The sequence below is a fragment of the Phasianus colchicus genome, chromosome 11, assembly GCF_987193195.1.
Source record: "Phasianus colchicus chromosome 11, bPhaCol1.hap1.1, whole genome shotgun sequence".
In the NCBI taxonomy this organism is placed as follows: domain Eukaryota; kingdom Metazoa; phylum Chordata; class Aves; order Galliformes; family Phasianidae; genus Phasianus; species Phasianus colchicus.
Window position 1 is genome coordinate 12,604,564 of NC_143446.1, and position 17,502 is coordinate 12,622,065.

At 44.8% G+C, this 17,502-nt stretch overlaps 2 protein-coding genes across 5 annotated transcripts in view; one reads left to right on the forward strand and one right to left on the reverse strand.

Moving 5' to 3' along the window:
• The window catches only part of ARIH2 (ariadne RBR E3 ubiquitin protein ligase 2), a 28,967-nt gene extending 22,793 nt beyond the window's left edge, over positions 1 to 6,174 (reverse strand). The window contains exons 1-2 of one of the 3 annotated variants that reach the window (XM_031606612.2): positions 6,012 to 6,147; positions 1,985 to 2,331 (exon numbers count right to left, since the gene is read on the reverse strand). In XM_031606612.2, the coding sequence (XP_031462472.1) occupies positions 1,985 to 2,233 (249 nt within the window). In that variant the 5' untranslated portion in view covers positions 2,234 to 2,331; positions 6,012 to 6,147. Of the gene's footprint in view, positions 1 to 1,984; positions 2,332 to 3,673; positions 3,696 to 6,011 lie in introns of those variants that run through there. The other 2 variants (XM_031606619.2, XM_090148304.1) reach the window with 2 other exon arrangements.
• Positions 6,175 to 6,321: 147 nt separating this feature from the next.
• On the forward strand, positions 6,322 to 17,243 carry SLC25A20 (solute carrier family 25 member 20). Of its 2 annotated transcripts, XM_031606600.2 has the most exons (9): positions 6,325 to 6,568; positions 7,075 to 7,167; positions 9,049 to 9,176; positions 11,378 to 11,468; positions 12,089 to 12,206; positions 13,333 to 13,405; positions 13,966 to 14,075; positions 15,519 to 15,643; positions 16,081 to 17,243. In XM_031606600.2, the coding sequence occupies exons 1-9, from the start codon at positions 6,464 to 6,466 to the stop codon at positions 16,141 to 16,143; spliced, it is 906 nt and encodes a 301-aa protein (XP_031462460.2). In that variant the 5' UTR covers positions 6,325 to 6,463; the 3' UTR covers positions 16,144 to 17,243. The 2 variants fall into 2 exon arrangements, with proteins under 2 accessions (XP_090004434.1, XP_031462460.2); XM_090148308.1 differs by lacking the exons at positions 15,519 to 15,643; positions 16,081 to 17,243 and adding an exon at positions 14,330 to 14,385 and having other exon boundaries at positions 6,322 to 6,568.
• Positions 17,244 to 17,502: the final 259 nt, after the last annotated feature.

A 17,502-nucleotide genomic window follows, 5' to 3' on the forward strand; every position in this document is an offset into this window, starting at 1 on the left:
AAGAAAGTTTTAATGCTCAAGAAAATTAGAGAAAAAAAGTTAATACAGTTCTGACAAAAAAAAACCAAAAAAAAAAACAAAAAACCAGCCCCTATTTATGCTTCGCCATTAAGAAAATAACGATTACAAATAGGTCCTATTCCATCCAATTTCCTTAGCTTGCTAATGTCACCCAAATTCTTCTCCCTCCCTTAAGAGAAGTAACAAAATCACAGGTTTCCCTAGGAAAGAGGGAGGAAGGAAGAAACGATTGCTCAAGTATTAGTCAGAAAAGATGTCAGGAAACCAAGAGCACATGCTACCAATACACAGCACACTTCCAAGTTAAGAAGTGTGTAATTCTTGCACCACCATTGCTAGAAAACAGTGTTAATGTGGCATTTATAGGGCTAAAGTAGCTTACAACATCAGTTTTCCAGGTTCCTACTCAGATTTAATTTTATCTTCTCATGCAGAAACCAAAATGCATAGCACTTCATTTTTAAGGAAATACACAGGCATACTCTTGATGTAAAAGGAATCTAAAATGGGCTCAGAAGAGACAGGTTTGGGACTAAAATCTATCTAGCAGGTTACTATTATCTGGTAAACTATAGTTTTTGCTGTTCTAACATCAACGACACCTCCAGAATTCTTGGGGGAGGGAAAAGAAAAGATTTTAACTTCAAAAGCCTGATTTTACTAAGTATTACTTTTGTTAATTTAATTCACAAGGACAAGATGGCAGGCGTCGTCCTTCTGAAGGGTGCTTCACCTGAAGGCAAACAGTAAAAAGGAGCAGAAAAGCATTTCTAAATCATTACTTAATTGCTGAGAACCAACAGCAACTGGCAGCTGGCTCAGAAGTACTGACCAGCTACTCTCATCTACTCTTTTATTTTGCCTCCCAGCCTGCAAGGAAGAGCCAGTATTCAGAGCTCGAAATGCACATCCTGAAGAAATAAGTCAAGAGTTTGACAGCTAAGAAAGAGTAAAACATCTCACTTTATAGACAGACTATAGGCTTTAGTCTTCAGGCTTCATGTTTACGCTATTTATGTAAGAATCTGGTGTGCAATTAAGAATCAAGATCTCTCTGATCAACATAGGTTCAGATCTAATTTATTGAAATCAAAATTCATCCCACATGGTTTTCATGTGCTGTAGTTACCTCTGTCCTGCTTTCAGGAGTTTCTCCAGAGAACAACCACTCCTAGACCTGCTACAACGTCAGCACATCACTAATTTCAGCCAAGTGCCACCATCTCCAGCTTAGGAAACCCAGCTTTCCCCTGACCAGTGCTGGGACCAAAGCGCACTGACGTGGCAGAAAGGGAACTGCCTCCTATTGCTGGTATACACTAGAGTCATCACTGGCACAAAGAGATGAAAAACTTCACAGAGGTCTCACTGAGCACAATATCATGGAGCTGACTTGGAGTGAGTATCTTCTGCAATGAATTAGTCACTACAAGAGCTGGCAAGTTCATTGTACTTTAATTGCTTGTCACTGCAAAGTTAGGGTTAATACCTGACATGACAGCTAATCTTTCTTCTTTGGAAGTCTATGATTATTCTCTCAGAACCAACAGACTAAGGTGTTTTTGTTAGAATTTTAGCACATCTTCCTATCTGTCAGTTAGCATCTCAAACACGGCTGAACTAATTTGTATCATCTTTGACTTGACTTGTTTCTTTTCTATATAATCCCTTTGCACAGACACAATGCAACAAGTTTTAACTCAGAATGCACATGAAGCTCAGCTCTGCAAAAAAAAATGTTGTAAGAAACAACATACAGTATGAGAGATTTTCAGGCCCAAGAATCAGTATGCAACTGTAAACCTTTGAGTCAGTTCTGAACAAAGGATCTGCAGTAACATCCACCACGCTCCCCAAAACAGTAACACAGCCACAGCTTTTATTTCAAACTGTGTGTTTGGCATTCGCCTTTTCAATCACAGACTTACTTCGCCACTGTGTGAATGTGGAAACCTTTCCTCACCTTTAACGTGGCAGCCAAGCTGGCCATGTGTTCATTCAGAGTGCTCTCCGACTCCTTGTAAGTCAGGCAGGTGAACTGATATTCCTCTGGATCAAAGGCATCTGCTCCCTGCTGCTCCACGTCGTTAGCTACCCCATCATAATAATCCTCAATATCCCCCGGATCCTCATCCTCTTCCTCCTCCTCGCAATTAGGGTCATAATCCTCTTCATTGCTGTCAGAGCCCTGGCTGTTCATGTCCACGGACATCTTAATGCCCTGCCAAACTGCAGAACAGGAAAGCAATTGCAGCGTCTTGTTCTCCTCCACACTTTATCGTTCTTTTGATTTCATCTGAGCTCTGTCTCCTAAGGAGGGAAAAAGAATTTTTTTCTGTTGCCTAATAAATGGTAAGAGGCCACGTCAACATCATACAGGTGACCCAACAGACAGGAAAAGAGCAACCCAAGACCAAAGATTGTGCTGCACAGGTCCCTGGTTTGGATCTGCTGCAACAACTCACGCACTTGCAAGGCCAGGGCTGCTCTGACAGGCGATGTGTAAGACCTGAGAGAGGGTGTTACTATATGGCTGCACCACCATCCATGAGGGCCCCAGGATTTCATCATTTGGAAAGGGGCTCCATAACCTTCATCACATATCTCTTCAGAAATACATCTAGATTTACAACATTATCTTTTTACCAACAACCTGCAGCAGCGCAGAAATCTGCATTTTGTCAACAGAAAAAAACAAACTCCTTAGCTATGATCACTGGAGCGAGGAAGGCAACCTCTGGTACCCTGTACAAGTCCATATTGCTTCAGAAACACGGAATTCAGTGGGACTTTGGAAAACACAACAGGCAAATATACTTATCTTATGCACCCAATTTAACAGTCTTCAATACCATCTCAAAGAAACAGTGAAATTAGTTAATCCCCTTAACGAGGTTTTGTTTGACATGATGTGCTTTGGGCCTTACATCTGAGTGGGGAAGTAAAATAAGTGCTCTCATGTTGTTACCTTCTCAATGTACTTACACATTACCTTCTGAATATAAAAATTGATATACTCAAGTGGTGGGAGCTACTGCTCAAGAGAAATAGGAACGACCAACCTATTTGTTACAGTTCTCACCAGTACTGGAAAATTCACAGATTTGACTTGACTTATCTGAACTCCACCAGCAGATGGTTTGTAACTAAAACAGCAAGAAGTGGAGTTCTGAGAGTGCCAGCAGGTCGAGCACTTATCAGCCTTAGACTGTGGTCATCTCATATTTAGTCACAAATTTCCATTTTATCAATTGATTTAGTTTTTATAGAGAACATTAAATAAATAAAGACAATTAAAACACAATGCTACAAACAATTTTTTATGTACAAAAATTCATATATGAAAGTTGTGTTTTCTACAGGCAGCATATGTTCAGTTTCTCTTATATATATATATATATATATATATATATATATGTATGTATGGCATTTCACATCATTACGTTGTTAACTCCGATCCTTGCACATATACACCCACAGTTTCACAATTTGTAGCTGCCAGGGAAACCATAATGAAGCTCTGACACTCCTGACTTCAGAGCACAGGAAATCTCTACCATGAGTTTTCATTACTTTGCCTCAACTGATTTGTTTTCTGGTTGCACTAAACCGAGCAAGCAGCACAAATAAACCATGAAGAGATGTGATGTACCTTCAATCTGAGAAGCTGCAGTGACTTCAGCAGACAGAAACCTCCTCCACTGAGTGAGGCTGAAAGCCAGGAGCTAATTATATTATTCCAAGAATTCTGGTTTCCAATTCCTTTGCCTCTTGATTTCTGAGCTACTCACAACAGAACATACAGATAATTTATATCATTGCCTCCTGCAGAAGTCCAAAGGAGCAGAGGCACTGTCTCTCCATATTGGAAGGCTCCAGATGTGAAATCTAATTTTGCAGACACAAGGCAAACCTGTACTGTCCCTCTGTCCATCTTGCTAAGGTTCACAGTTCATCTCTGGGTTTAACCTGCATCAACACAGACCTCTTGCATAAAAGATGCAATGGATCTTTGCTGTTAAATCCTATGTTAAAGGAGTTACCCATGTGAGAACCTAAAACCACTCTACTAAGAGGTAACAGCAGCTAAACGTGTGACAGTTCTGCTCAGCAAACCTCAAAGCATCACAGAGTCCAAGCTTGTTTCTCCAGTCAGAAAAGTCAGACTTGATCAGATCATCCCACGCTTCAGAGACAGAAGAAACCACCACATTTAAATCACAGCCCTCAGTGTATAGCAATACATCTCAGAGCAACAAGGTGCCCTGGGAAGACAAGGGACCTGCAAGCACCAGAGCAGTTACACACCAGCCCCACTGGGGAGGCACAGAGTCCTTTCTCTGTGCCACATTTACTTGAACAAACGGAGGAACTGTTCGCATGGGCAAATCAGACACATCATGCAGAAAACAGCCTGCAGGCTGGACGTCTTTTGTGAGCCCTGTCACAACATTCTGGGAAAGAGTTCACTTCCAGCATAACTTACTGACAGACGGATGTGTGTGAATGACAGAAGACGACTACAGCTTCTGAGGAGAAAACAAAGGAAAGAAAACAAGCAGTGTAACTCGCCCCACTCAGCCTAACACCCTCAGATCCAAACATAAGCTCTCTGAATACAAACTAAGACGAGACATAGCTAATACTGATAGCACTAGTTTAAGACAGTAAATACGATAAACTCAAAAGAGAGGGTCAAAAGAACAAAGAGAATTTGGAGTAATTTAATTAATATCATAATCCTAAAGATCAGATTATAAAATTTTAAACAATATTTGGGTTACTTTTCTATGCAGAAAATGAGGTCCTAATGTCACCTCCATCCAAAGCACTCCTCATCCTCTTTAACACTGATGCAATCACCCAACCTCTCCTTGCCTTGCTCCAGGGGCACCCACAGCCCCAACTCGGCACCTATCAGCCCCGCAAGGATGCCCCATGCTGAGTTCTGATTTGAAACATGCCTCGTCTTCAGCAAGATCTCTGGAAATAAACACTTTTGGCTGTGCTACCAGCAGTCTCTAACCCCTCCGCTACCAGGCACTGAATTACCACATCCCACTGTGCATCTCACCTCACTGCAACACTCTTCTCTGATTCGCACCCTCTGTATCTACCTCTGCAGGATTCCTCTAACAAGTCCTTTGGAAGACGCTCCTTTTTCTGTAGCTATTTCACAAGATCCACATATTTCTGTGGATATTTCTTCTCCCATTTCCTCAATAATCATTCTGAAGCAAGCAAAGAGCTATCCTGGCCTGCCTCCCGCACCACCTCTCTGTGTAACTTCACCTTCTTTCCTCCGAACCCCAGCACAGCCCCAGCTGCTCAGCACCATCGATGTTAATCACATCCCTGTCCATGTCACCCCAGCCCGTAATCCCGGGATCATCTTCAGCCGCTTCCTCGCGCACACGGCGGGCGCAGCTCTCCGCTTCCTTCCCCGCTGAGATTTCCGACGGGATTTTTTCATCCCAGGAGTGAGAAAGCAGGACAGCGGCCCCCGGCTCCCTCGTACGGCTGACAGCAGGGATCTCCCCGCAGCCACACCGCATCCCCCCGGGGATCCGCCCGCTCCCCAAACGCCCCAGGCTTTGTTCGTTCCCCCGCCCCAACGCGAGGGCTTCCCTCCTTCCCGGCCTGCCACCACTCGTACCAAGTTACCTCACGCGTGCCCACACGAGCCTCCCTCCCTCCCTGCCCCCCGCTCGCAGCGCCCTATGAGGGACCAGAGCGCAGTTTCATCCTCCCCGGCCCCTCGCCGCGGGCGCAGGAACGGCCCCGCACGGCCCCGCGCGCCGCTGTCGGGACGTCGCGGCCACCCCGCGGCCACCCCCCGCCCGGGGCAGCGCCGAGGCGGCGGCGGGCCCTCCGCCCGGCTCGGTCCCGCCCGGCAGCGGCAGCCGCTCCCCGCCCCCCGCCGAGGCCCGCGGGCCGGGCGGCACACTGCGGGCGCTCCGCTCCCCGCGGCTCGGCGGCCCCGCACTTACCGGCGGCGCGGCGGGCGGGGGAGGCAGGGAGCGGCACCCCGGGCTCCTCCTGCCGGGCCGCCGCCGCCTGCGCGCCGGAAGCTCCGACCTCCGCGCTCCGTCACTTCCGCCGGGCAGGGCCGCGGCCGCCGGGCCGCACCACCGGCGCGGGCCGCGGGAGGGGTGGACGGCGGAACCACCGGGGCGGGGAAGCGGGAGCGAGCCGGGGCTTCCGCTCGGCGCCCTCGCGAGCCGGTGACGCGCGGCGGCCGCGTCGCTGCCGGCGCCGGATGGGACGCCCGCACGGCCCGCTCCGGGCCCGCCGCGCTCCCGCCCGCCCCGCGCCCCCCCCGCGTCCCGGCGTGCCGCGCGGCTCGGCACTGGGGTAAAGGTCGCGGGGCGGAGGGGCGGCGCTCGCTCGGTGGGGACGCTGCGCCCCGGTTCCGTTCCGCGCCCCCTCGTCGACCGTCACCATGGCGGAACAGCCGCAGCCCGTCAGCCCCGTGAAGAACTTCTTCGCCGGCGGCTTCGGGGGCGTGTGCCTGGTGTTCGTGGGGCACCCGCTGGACACCATCAAGGTGAGGGACGGCGCGGAGTCGCCAGCCGTGCGGCGGGAGCGGGCGGGGAAGCGGCGGGAAGAACTACATTTCCCGGCGGGCGCCGCGCGGGGCGGTGGCACGATGGCGCGGGAGGACCGCGCTTCCCGACGGGAGCTGCCGAGGACCGCGACTCCCGGCGTGCCTCGCGGAGGGGCTGTGCGGGCCTCGAGCGCCCCCTGCCGGCGTGGAGGCCCCGCGGTCGGCGCCCGGCGAGCGTTACCGAAACGCGGCGCTAATTCCAGAGCGTTCGCGTGGGGTCGTTAGCTGATATCGTCTCAGCAGTTAATTAGCTGAACACGTTAGCTATTAAAGAAGTTGAAGCTCGTTCTCTTAACTCCTGCAGAGAACAAACGATGCTAATGCTCTGCAGGCATCACAAAGTCATTGTGCTGCCCAGCGGTCACTGCAGCGCTCTCCCAATCACGGCTGGGGCAGCAATACAGCAGTGCTCAATAAAGCGATGCCTTCTTGTCCCCTGCCGCCAGGTCAGACTGCAGACCCAGCCCCGGCCGCAGCCCGGCCAGCTGCCGCTCTATTCTGGGACCTTTGACTGCTTCAGGAAGACTCTGAGTGGAGAGGTACCGTCACACTAGTGTGCCATCTGCTCCCCTGCCAAAAGCGTCAGTTGTTCTGTACGTCACAGCAATGGAATTGTGTGGGAGTGCCCCCCTGCAGGCTGGCAAAGCCCCGGGTTATCGGTTGGATTGACTCTCATAAAAATTTTCATCAGTTTACGCAGCTTGAAGGGGGATCTCGTTATATCCACTCGTTCCAACTCTCTCTTGTGGTTCAAAATAGCACAATGTTAATGTCTGTAGAGTTCAGGACTAGACTTAATGTTGGCTCTGTCGTAGGCAGTGGGCTTGTGCTGTCTTTGGTATTTGGAGTTGGCAGTGGAAGTTCTAAAATAGGCAGTGACTTCTCTTGGTTCAAGCAGTGCTTTTACTTTCTTCCATGATGTATTATGCCATCTGTGAGAAGGCAGAGGAGTGTTCATTTGAGTTAATAGATACATGTATATATATTTTTAGTGGAGCATTTACAGTAGTTTCGTTTAGCCTTCCAAAGGTAAACAAAGGCTTTCAGTCCCAAATCAGTTGTATCATGTGATTGAACCGTAGTCTGTTTTGTTTTTAGTAAGGCACGCAGCCTTGGTTTAAAGACATGAAGTGACATGGAGTCCACTTAACTGTTTTCTAAGATTTTCCAGCAGCTATTTGCCATTGGGAAATAATGACGTTAAAGCCCTGGCGTTCATTTACTCGTGTTAAGTCTGATTTCTGACCACTGGATCTTGTTAGGTAACTCTCCACGAAATGAACAATGTCTCCTATCTGAAATCTACTTTTGTGGCAGTATTTCACAGGTTGTTATATAACCAAAACAAGCCTCACTTCCATGGTCTCTCCCACAAAGCACTGAGATGCTTTGCTAGCTCCGAATTCCACGCAGTTTTTAACACCCCTGCTGAAGCACGGACGTCAGAGCTGAGCTGTAATAATAGCCTTCTGATGTCGAGTTCAGTCGAGTAAAGCTGCTCTCTACTCCTACTCAGTGCTCATCTGTTTCTGCATGGAAAATTGCTGAACCTCTGTGCCTTTTGTTTCCAGTTGTTCATGGGAAGACTGAGCAGAAGAGTCTGATCTTCGTCAGCCAGGCTGGATTTCATTGCAGAGCCGGCTATGTCTCTGCACATACAAACACCCATTGAGACATACTGACTTATTTTGGGGAGGGGAGAGGATGAATGGAACTAGCAAATATTTAACTTGTGCATATAGCTTTTATCTAGAAAAATAATTCCTTTTTATAAGAAAAATATTCAGTTCAAAGGTAAGATGAAGTAAATACTGCTGCTGGGATCTGCATTAGAATTTTTCTGTATGTGTAACCTTGTGAAGAGAAACATCAAGGATGTAAATGTTTATGGTGAAAAATTTTTGACTTATGGAAGGGAAAGAAAAAGTTTGCTCTTGAACTCATTCTGAATTGAATTAGTAGTTCACATCAATGTCCCTGGCTCTTCCCTTACCATGGATTTGATCCAACACTCTTAGGCTCAGCAATGGGTGTTCGCACGACTGCATTTGATGTCTTAGTGATAAAGCACATTGCATTTTTTGTATGTTTCTGAAAGGGAGGACTTTCAACACAAACCAATAGGACTGTCATTCAGGTGGCTTTTAATTCAACTTCCTTGTACTTGAGATGTAAGTACAGGATGAGTAGTGTTGGAACAGAAAGGTGTTGAAGATTACAGTATTTCCTGGAAAGGATAGCTTTCCTCTGAAACAGTTAAACGGGTATAATCATAAATGAGCAATAGATCCTGTTATTCTGATTAGTATGACTGCCTTGCTGATGCTATCCTATGCTGTAGCATTTTGCTTTTCAGTAAACGGAAATGTGCACAAAGCTTTTGCAAAAACAAGTAATTCTTGTAATAATGTTTCCTGCAGGGAGTCCGAGGCTTGTACAGAGGAATGGCAGCCCCTATTGTCGGGGTGACACCCATGTTTGCTGTGTGCTTCTTTGGATTTGGCTTGGGAAAAAGACTCCAACAGAAAAAACCTGATGACGTTTTGACGTGAGTTCCTGAGTTAAGCGGACAGTTGGGAAAGGCACCGTAAAGCTCCTGCAGCTTCCTGCATTGTCGTGCTTTGATTTGTGGTGTAAATTTGTCTTTTCTCCTAGGCTATAAATATAGTTCTAAAAAATAAATCACTTGTGTGTTTTAACGCTTCTGGAAGCGTGGGACTGATGGCATGGGCTAAAAACAGACGCCAAGTGGGCAGGTGCCATGCAGTTCCCCTTCTACGCAAGAAAGAGCCATTAAGGAGCAATTCCATTTTAGATGAGTACAGTGTGAGTTATATAACAGTTGCATTTGAACACTCACTATTAGTGGGAACTATAGAATAAATAAATTCATGGTCAGGCAGTCTTGACAAAATTGACATTCCTGAATCCCATTTCTTTTCCCTGCTGGTTTTTGACTTTTGCTGCTTCAGTTTACAGTAAAACAGTAGCCATAGAAATGCTTTGTTATTAATTTCTGAAAAGCAGTGTTTATGAACAGCGCTCCTCTTAGGCACATCTGAGAGAAGGGAAGCTGAGAAAACTTCATATTGCTCTCTCCAGGTGAACTCAGGCTTGAGGAAAGCCCTCACCCATAAAGTGCTCCCTTAACTCCTTCGCTGTATTGTGATTTATAGCTCTCCAGAATAGGACTGTAGCTTAGCAACATTTTATTCTATTATTTGTGCAATGCATAGGAGCCCTGTCAGAACGCAGGAGTTCAGCGTGTTGAGCCAAGCAGGGTGGGGAGGAATGGTTTCTGTTGGAACCTTGACTGGACAGGGCTGTTGCTGGGTGCACCTGGCTCTGCAGCTTGAGCTGCTCTGATGGCGAGGAATGAGCTCCTCCATCACCCTGAGGAGGCAGGGCAGGGGTGCTTGGTGCCACTTGCTCTCCTTGCTGTCCGGTTTACCAACTTTGCAGACAAGGCTGAAGGGTAAAACCAGGAGTGTGGGTAAGGAACTAAGAATACAGGGAAACAAAGGGGCTGTGGGCTTACTGCCAGCGGCCCAGACATTTCTAGAGCTTTGTGTTTTGTACACACTGTATCAAAGGGAAGTTTTAATGGAGAAGGTGAAGTGCAGCATAGTCTTTGGACTGTTCATGTAGAGCTCTTCCCAGGCAGAGCAGCAGGAGAGAGAGAGCAAAGGTCAACAGATAAGAGGTGGATCTGTCATTGTGTACAACTGTGCTGCACCTTTGGTGCTGCCTTGGCACAGTGAGATACTGCATGCCAAGGATGGCCAAATAGAAAAGTCAGGCTCTTAGCACTGTGGTTGTGGTTCTGAGGCAGGCAGGATGGCAGTATTGATTTTGAAGGGAGGTTTTGGAAGGAAGGAGATTGAAAAAACCTGATGAGCCTGTTCTGTCTTTTCTGGGGCTGAATAATCTCAAGGTGAGTAAGAAAACTCAAAGCTTAGTCTGAGCAGGAGATACGTGTAGTGTGGCAGGTGAAGTTCTGAATGGTCTGGAGGATGGGAGTGGAGAAAACTTAATGGGAATTTAGGAGTAAAGAAAGGTGTAAGGACTGGAAAGCCTGAACAGAATGCCATCTCTTGGGCAAATGAAGGGAAGTGAAAGGTGTGGAATTTAAATTAAGATATTAGATCTTTTTCCTAGGGAGGGAAACAGGAGATTGGATGTCAAAATTGAGATAGAAAAAGTCAGCCTCTGTAAGGGATTTCTATAACAGACTTATTCATGAAAGTAGATGCAATGTGTGTGGGGATGATGGCAGGTTGGTAGGGCAGACTTGACTACGGCACAGGCTGAAGGGCTGAGAGACTGAGATTATGGAAGTGAGGCTGCTGGCTGTACAAGCAGGAATAAATGTGGAAACTGAGATAATTAAGCATAATGTGGGAGACTGCAAGAAGAAGAGAGTATTGAGAATAAAAATCAGTGGAGAATGCTGTAGCAAAAAATTCAAGTGCAAGGAATATTAGCAAATACGATAGATGTGCAGACCTGAATTAATGGTTGCTGTGGGAACCAGGATTTCGAATCCCAGAGACCTTAAATGTTTAGGTCTAATTATGCATTGATGAGGTACTTCTGCACTGATCAAAAGCAGAAGACGCATATCTATCTACTACTATCACTACCAGCCTTCTATAAAGAGAATAACTTTGTGATTCAGGGGTCTTTCTGCCCTTTGTTCCCTATGTACTGTGTTGTGTTAGTGTCTCACTTCTGTTTTTTTCTGCACAGATATCCTCAGCTGTTTGCAGCTGGCATGTTGTCAGGAGTGTTCACAACAGCAATCATGGCTCCAGGAGAGAGAATCAAGTGCCTTTTACAGGTAAGGCATTGGGTGTGGTGACAAGAATTTAATTTTAGTGGTCTTTCCTGAGAAAAGTATTACAAAATCGATGGAACAGGTTTTTAATGTTTGGGTGACTGCTGGCTGTACACCTCCTGAAGGATTTTTAAAACATTAGAGGAAAACATAGACCTGAACAAATGAAAATACTGTCTTCAGCAGAGATGAGAAGGTTTGCTTATGTCAGGCTCTCTCGAACTCCATTAGCATGGTGATGGGCGTTCACATTAGTTCTGACAGATAGTATCACGAAAATGTTATACACAAACAAATTGTTTGAACTTTACTAAATTATTTAGAGGCTACTTTTTGTCTGAGTGTAAGATTACCTAACTGTCTTCAGTTGCTTCAAACTTAGAGTGGTGAAAAATAAGGGAGAATCTAGCTACTGCATGGAACAGTAAACATATCCTCAGCTTGAATGAGAGAGTGCTTTTTGAGGAAATGATGCAGAGGCTTCATATGTAGGAGTGCCTGAAGAATGAATATGTGCTCTTTCCTCTCTGGAAACATGCACGTGGCTTTCTAATTATTAGCTGAATGATTGTTCACCAGCCAGAAACCTTCACAAGCCAGAAACTGTCACTTTAATCCTTCAGATCCAGGCAGCTACAGGTGAAACTAAATACAGTGGCTCTTTGGACTGTGCAAAACAGCTGTACCGCGAGGCTGGGATTCGCGGCGTGTACAAGGGGACAGTACTCACCCTCATGAGAGGTAACTGATGGAAACGTTCTGATGCTGTTTCAGCTTGGGGTACTTGAAGATAAGAAGCCTGACATAGGTCACTTTAGCCAGTTGGAGATGCTTTCTGTCACTCTTTTATCCTTTTCTGCAGTCCGCAGTTATTCCAGTGCCTCAAAGGGACTGAGAAATAAACATGTGATTTTCAGTGAGTGAGGGAGAGATTAGATGACAAAGATCAGAGGGATGTAGGAAGTAATTAAGATCTGAGAAGCAAGAGGAATTAAAGCCCATAGGAGCTGAGAACAAAAAGAAAAGAAAAATGCAGAAGGGGGCTTATTTTTCATTCCTTGGAAGAAGAACTGTGACTTTTGTCTGTGACTGCTGTATAGTGCTGATTGATTTAAAAGACATGATGATAGCAGTTTGCTTTCTAGCCTCTTGAGTATGGGTTAGACTTTTAGACTAGGATGTCGTGACCCCTCTCACAAAAACAGCCACAAAGTAGCTATGCCAGACAGTGAATCTTTGGGCACTTTCTCCTGCTGAACAAGGTTAGACTGTTACCTGTATTGAGGCAGTGCTTTCCAAGTACAAGGTGAAATTTCTGTGTTTTGATATCTCAGTTGAGGAACTTGCTCTGTCATCTGCTTCTCATAGTAGTAGGAAAGCTAGCAGCTCTGTCAGGGTCTGTAGCCTGAGACTAATTGCCTAGTTTAGGTATAAGCTAAGAATGGGCTATGGAAGTATCTTAAAACAAAGCAAAATCAAACCCATCAAGAACAGAAACGTCTGGCTTCATTAGAACAAATAGTGTGCTAAACTGCTAAAGTTTCTGAACTGATCTAGTCTGCTGTGGAGCAGTTAAGAAAGCTTGGAGCTCATGGATTAATGGCCAAATTACGATCTTATTTGAAGGGCTGCTGACAGAAATGCTCAAGAACAGGTATTTTCCCAGTTCTTGCCTTTTAGCACCTGCTCTCTTTGGGAAAGTTTGGGTTCCTCTGTCTAAAATGACAGAATTTTTTTGGTTTTAGAGAATGCTCAGAAGAGCAGTCTGGATATATTCAGTGTTGATGCTGAGCTGGCGTGGGGCTCCTGTGTCTCCAGGCTTCGTTTTGTTTTCCAGCACTCACAGATTTTGTTGTTTACCCTCTAGATGTCCCAGCCAGTGGAATGTACTTCATGACATACGAATGGCTGAAGAACATTCTGACCCCTGAGGGAAAGAGGTTAGTAAAATCCTAAAGTCAGTGTTTCCTGGACTTGCTATTTAATTTTCCTAGTTAAGAAGAGATTTAGAGCAACATCAGTAAAAGAAAAAAAATTTAGTCACTCTGTGTGATTAGAGCTGTTTTGGTCTGGAGTTAACAGACAGAACGATATTCTGAGTTTCGCTCAGAATTTTAGGCCTGGATTTTATTAGCCAAGTAAAGAATACTTGGAGTAGGTCTGTTTGCTCTTCCACCCCTCTGTGTGTGCAGAAGTCTATTCTGTTTTTTGTTTAGTGTCCTGTCCCTGTCTTCACCACCACTGCAGAGCATTTTGTTCGTGCTGCTCAATGAAAGGATTCAAACTTCTGGGCTGGAGTTGGCACATTTTGCACAGAGTGCTCTAATTCTTGGTCATCTTGTTCATATTACTGAACTCTTCTCTGTCTGCAGCGTTGTACAGCCTTCTGGCTATCAGCCAGACTTGTTGGTTGTCACATTAGTCAAAATATGCATTGTTTTTTCCTTCTTTTTTTTTCTCCTCTCTCCTCCATTTTCCACCCACCCCAACCCTGGCACAGTGTGAGTGACCTCAGTGCACCGAGGATTCTCTTTGCTGGGGGCTTGGCTGGAATCTTCAACTGGGCAGTTGCCATTCCACCAGATGTGCTGAAATCGCGTTTCCAGACCGGTGAGTAGCGTGCCAGATTGTCATGGCCACACTCAGCACAGTGCCCCTGGGGACAGGGTGGGCAGTGATGGAAGATGCCATTCGAGTATCTTCTTTGGTGGGAGGCAGCATATCTTGAGTGCTGCTTGAGACAAATACACAAAAGAACAGAGTGTGGTTCTAGCTTTTTAGTTGGTTTCCTTGTAAACTGTTGTCAAATCTGGCTCTAATTCTTTCTCTCTGCACCCCTACTAATATAATGATCCCCATTTTAGATACCTGTTTTGAAACGTAAGCATGGAAATCATCATAATAGAACCAAGTGTTGTGACTGTTTTATTACAAATGTAAGTCTTTGAAGGGCTTTGCTATTTCACTTCAGACATGGTTGTTGTAAATCCTAGTATGTACTGTCTAAAATTTACAGTAACTGTGTCTGCCTTGCTGAGAGTATTGCTTTTGGACTAACAGATCTGCTCTTAAGCATCTGTGGCTTAGTTATAGCAAGGATGGCCCCAGGCCTTTCCATGAGTTTAACAGTTTTTTTTGTTGGTTTCTCTGTGTTTTTTCAGTGCATACTTTTACTGAAGCTCACCCATAGTCTCTGTCTGCAGGCTTAGCTCTTTGCTAGACATCTCTTGTGAATTACAGATCATGGTGATCCAGTGCAGAAAACTTCTTTTTTTTTTTTCTTCTGTGAATAATGGCTGCTGTGGTCATTGGCTGTCATGGAGGGCTGTGTGTGAAATATGTCTCAGCCAATCTACAGTTCCACAGAGCTAATCTACAGTGCTGCTTTACAGATGGTGTGGTTTATCGTGGTTCTGTTTAACTGAGTTGCTTAGTGGAGTACTTGTTCAGAGGGCTGGCAGAGGGAGTGCTTTCCAGAGAAGTGTCAGGAGAAGGAAGAACCAGTTCCTTGAATAGAATTTTATTTTTTTTTTAAACAAATCTGTATAACATCAACATTAAAATACCCAGTGGTTTGTTGTGCTTTTTGGCTGGGACATGAAATAAGATCATTTTCTGTTTCTTATAAACTAGCTTCATCAGTTTTTACTGATAACCTTCCTGTCTCTCCTAATTGTGGCCTTGTGAGAGCTGTCCTCAACAGTGAAAGGAACATCTCACAGATCCAATCCTGACAAAAGTTGTTCTTCCTCTCTTCAATTCTTCTCCTCCTCCATCCAAGATGTCTTCATTATGTAGATTTTTTTTGTGTTGATGGTGAGCACTTAGCTTCTGTTTACTGAGCTGGTGGCTTGGTTTGTTTGCTTTTGACTGAAAAAGGTCATTTTCCCAAGCAGATGTTTTCACAACAAAGCTTCAAGCAATGCTTGGATTCTAATGCTGTTTAGATCATCTAGCAGTATGAACCTGATGAAAATCCTCGGGCTATCACTTATGCCTTAAGTATTTCTGATTGCTGCATATCTTAGCTAATGTGTTTTGTATCGTTTGCAGCTCCTCCCGGAAAATACCCAAATGGCTTTAGAGATGTGCTGAGAGAACTCATCAGAGAGGAAGGAGTTGCATCTCTCTATAAGGGCTTCACAGCTGTCATGATCAGGGCATTTCCTGCTAATGCAGTAAGTAAACTGCACTTCCAGATGGGTTTTGGGGACATTGCCACCATATTGAATGTTTGTAGTTTGCAGAGGAGATGACAAGCTGCTTATTGTTTTACCATCTCAGTGAGATTCTCATAACTAGGTGCTTTTGGCTGTTGATATCTAGGTTCTAAAATGTACCTTAATGTAGGGAGAGCACCAACTGAATCTTCCTTCTAAGCTGTGCATTAAAGCACAGTATTTCTGTCTCCTTGTACGTCCACCAGTAGAATACAGAAATGCATGGATAAATTTGGTCTGGCTTCTCCTTCAATAAATAATGAACCTAAAGGATTAGATGTTCTACCTGTGTATGAAGAGATATAGATACCAGGTGTTTATACTGCTGCATTCTAAAGCCTTGTTTGTAATAGGTTATGAGAATCCTTATTTGTTCTGTCCATTCTCTTTTCCAGGCATGTTTTCTTGGTTTTGAAGTTGCTATGAAGTTTCTTAATTGGATTGTACCAGGTCTATGAAGATTACGAAGTCTCTGGAAATTAGGAGAGGGAAGAGAGTACAAGTCTGCCTCAAAGGAATAAATGAACGATCACTTGAAGTTTCAGGAATGATTACTTGCCTAATACCTTTTTGCCTTCCTCACATTCTTTAGGTGGTGCTATGTGCCATTCAGAAAGGCATGACTCTGAAATAGAGTTGATGAAGAGCTAGAGGTGATACACCTGTATTCTGAGCCAATGTACCACAGCAGTAATGCTGCTAACACACACTACACCTTAAGTACTTCCTTATGGAAGAAGGGGAGACTTCCAAAATAAATTCTTTGTTTACTGAAGAGACACGTAGTTATTAATGCTAAGTTGCTTGAAATAATTGTTAGGCAGTGTGTGCTTTACTCTCAGTGCCTAAGTTAGCAGCTGCACATACTAGTATCTACAAGCAGTGTCAAGTAGTGTTCTCATCTTATGCAGTATTTTAGTTGTGGATGTTTGCATGGTGACAGCCATTTTAATGCTACATGCATATGATGCAGCAAATAAGGAACAAAGCAGATGAGATTAGAGTTATGTTTTGGTGGGTTGATAGGTATTACAGGTACTTAACACTATTACACACTGATCTTCTCTATAGAACTAGGGAAAAATGAATTACGCTCAGGCACTTGTTATAAACTTGACTAAGGTAGCCAGTGGGGAAATGTGTTTGACTCACCTGAACTTTTCTCTGAAACCCCTTTGTCACCTTCCTTTCCACTGAACATATCCCAAACGTAGTTTCACAAGTACAGCATGATTCATAGCAGCCCGTGATGTACCTGATTCACCAAATGCTGCATCCTGGAGGTTCAGTCCCTCACCTAAGAAATTTTAACAGGACTTCTAGGAACTCAATTACTCTGACACAAGGGGGAAATATGAAGGTGACACTGGCTCTGCAATCTCGTCTAACTTTATTCTAACTTCTGTTCCTCTGTTTTCTTGTAGTATTATTGAACATTATCGCATTTTAATTTGAGAAATTACTAATGCTAAGAGGCAAAAAAAAGCACCTTTATTTTCTCCTGATTTTGTTGCCGTGTTACCAAAACTCAATAAAGCTGGCTCCTGCTTGGCTTGAATGTGTGCTTCGGTTTATTTTTGTCTGGTCATGCGTGGTTAGTTTGGCAAAATTTTTCAATTCTTAATTCTTAGATGTCTATGAAAAATAGGCTGTGCCTTACTGCTTTTAATCTTTAACTGCTTGCCTTTTAGCTTTCAGGTTTTTGGTTCTTTAACGTGATACTGGAAAATGAATGTTCTGCACTTAGCAGGACTAGAAAGGCAAACACAACGTGCTGTTATAGCTGAAGCTCTTTAACTATAAAGCCAGGTGCTAAA

Bases quoted from the DNA above. Each gene is read 5' to 3' on its own strand.
- SLC25A20 (XM_031606600.2), top strand. From the start codon at position 6,464: ATGGCGGAACAGCCGCAGCCCGTCAGCCCCGTGAAGAACTTCTTCGCC. The intron at 13,406-13,965 runs GTTAGTAAAATC...ACCCTGGCACAG, and splicing joins CTGACCCCTGAGGGAAAGAG to TGTGAGTGACCTCAGTGCAC. The intron at 15,644-16,080 runs GTAAGTAAACTG...TCTCTTTTCCAG, and splicing joins GGGCATTTCCTGCTAATGCA to GCATGTTTTCTTGGTTTTGA.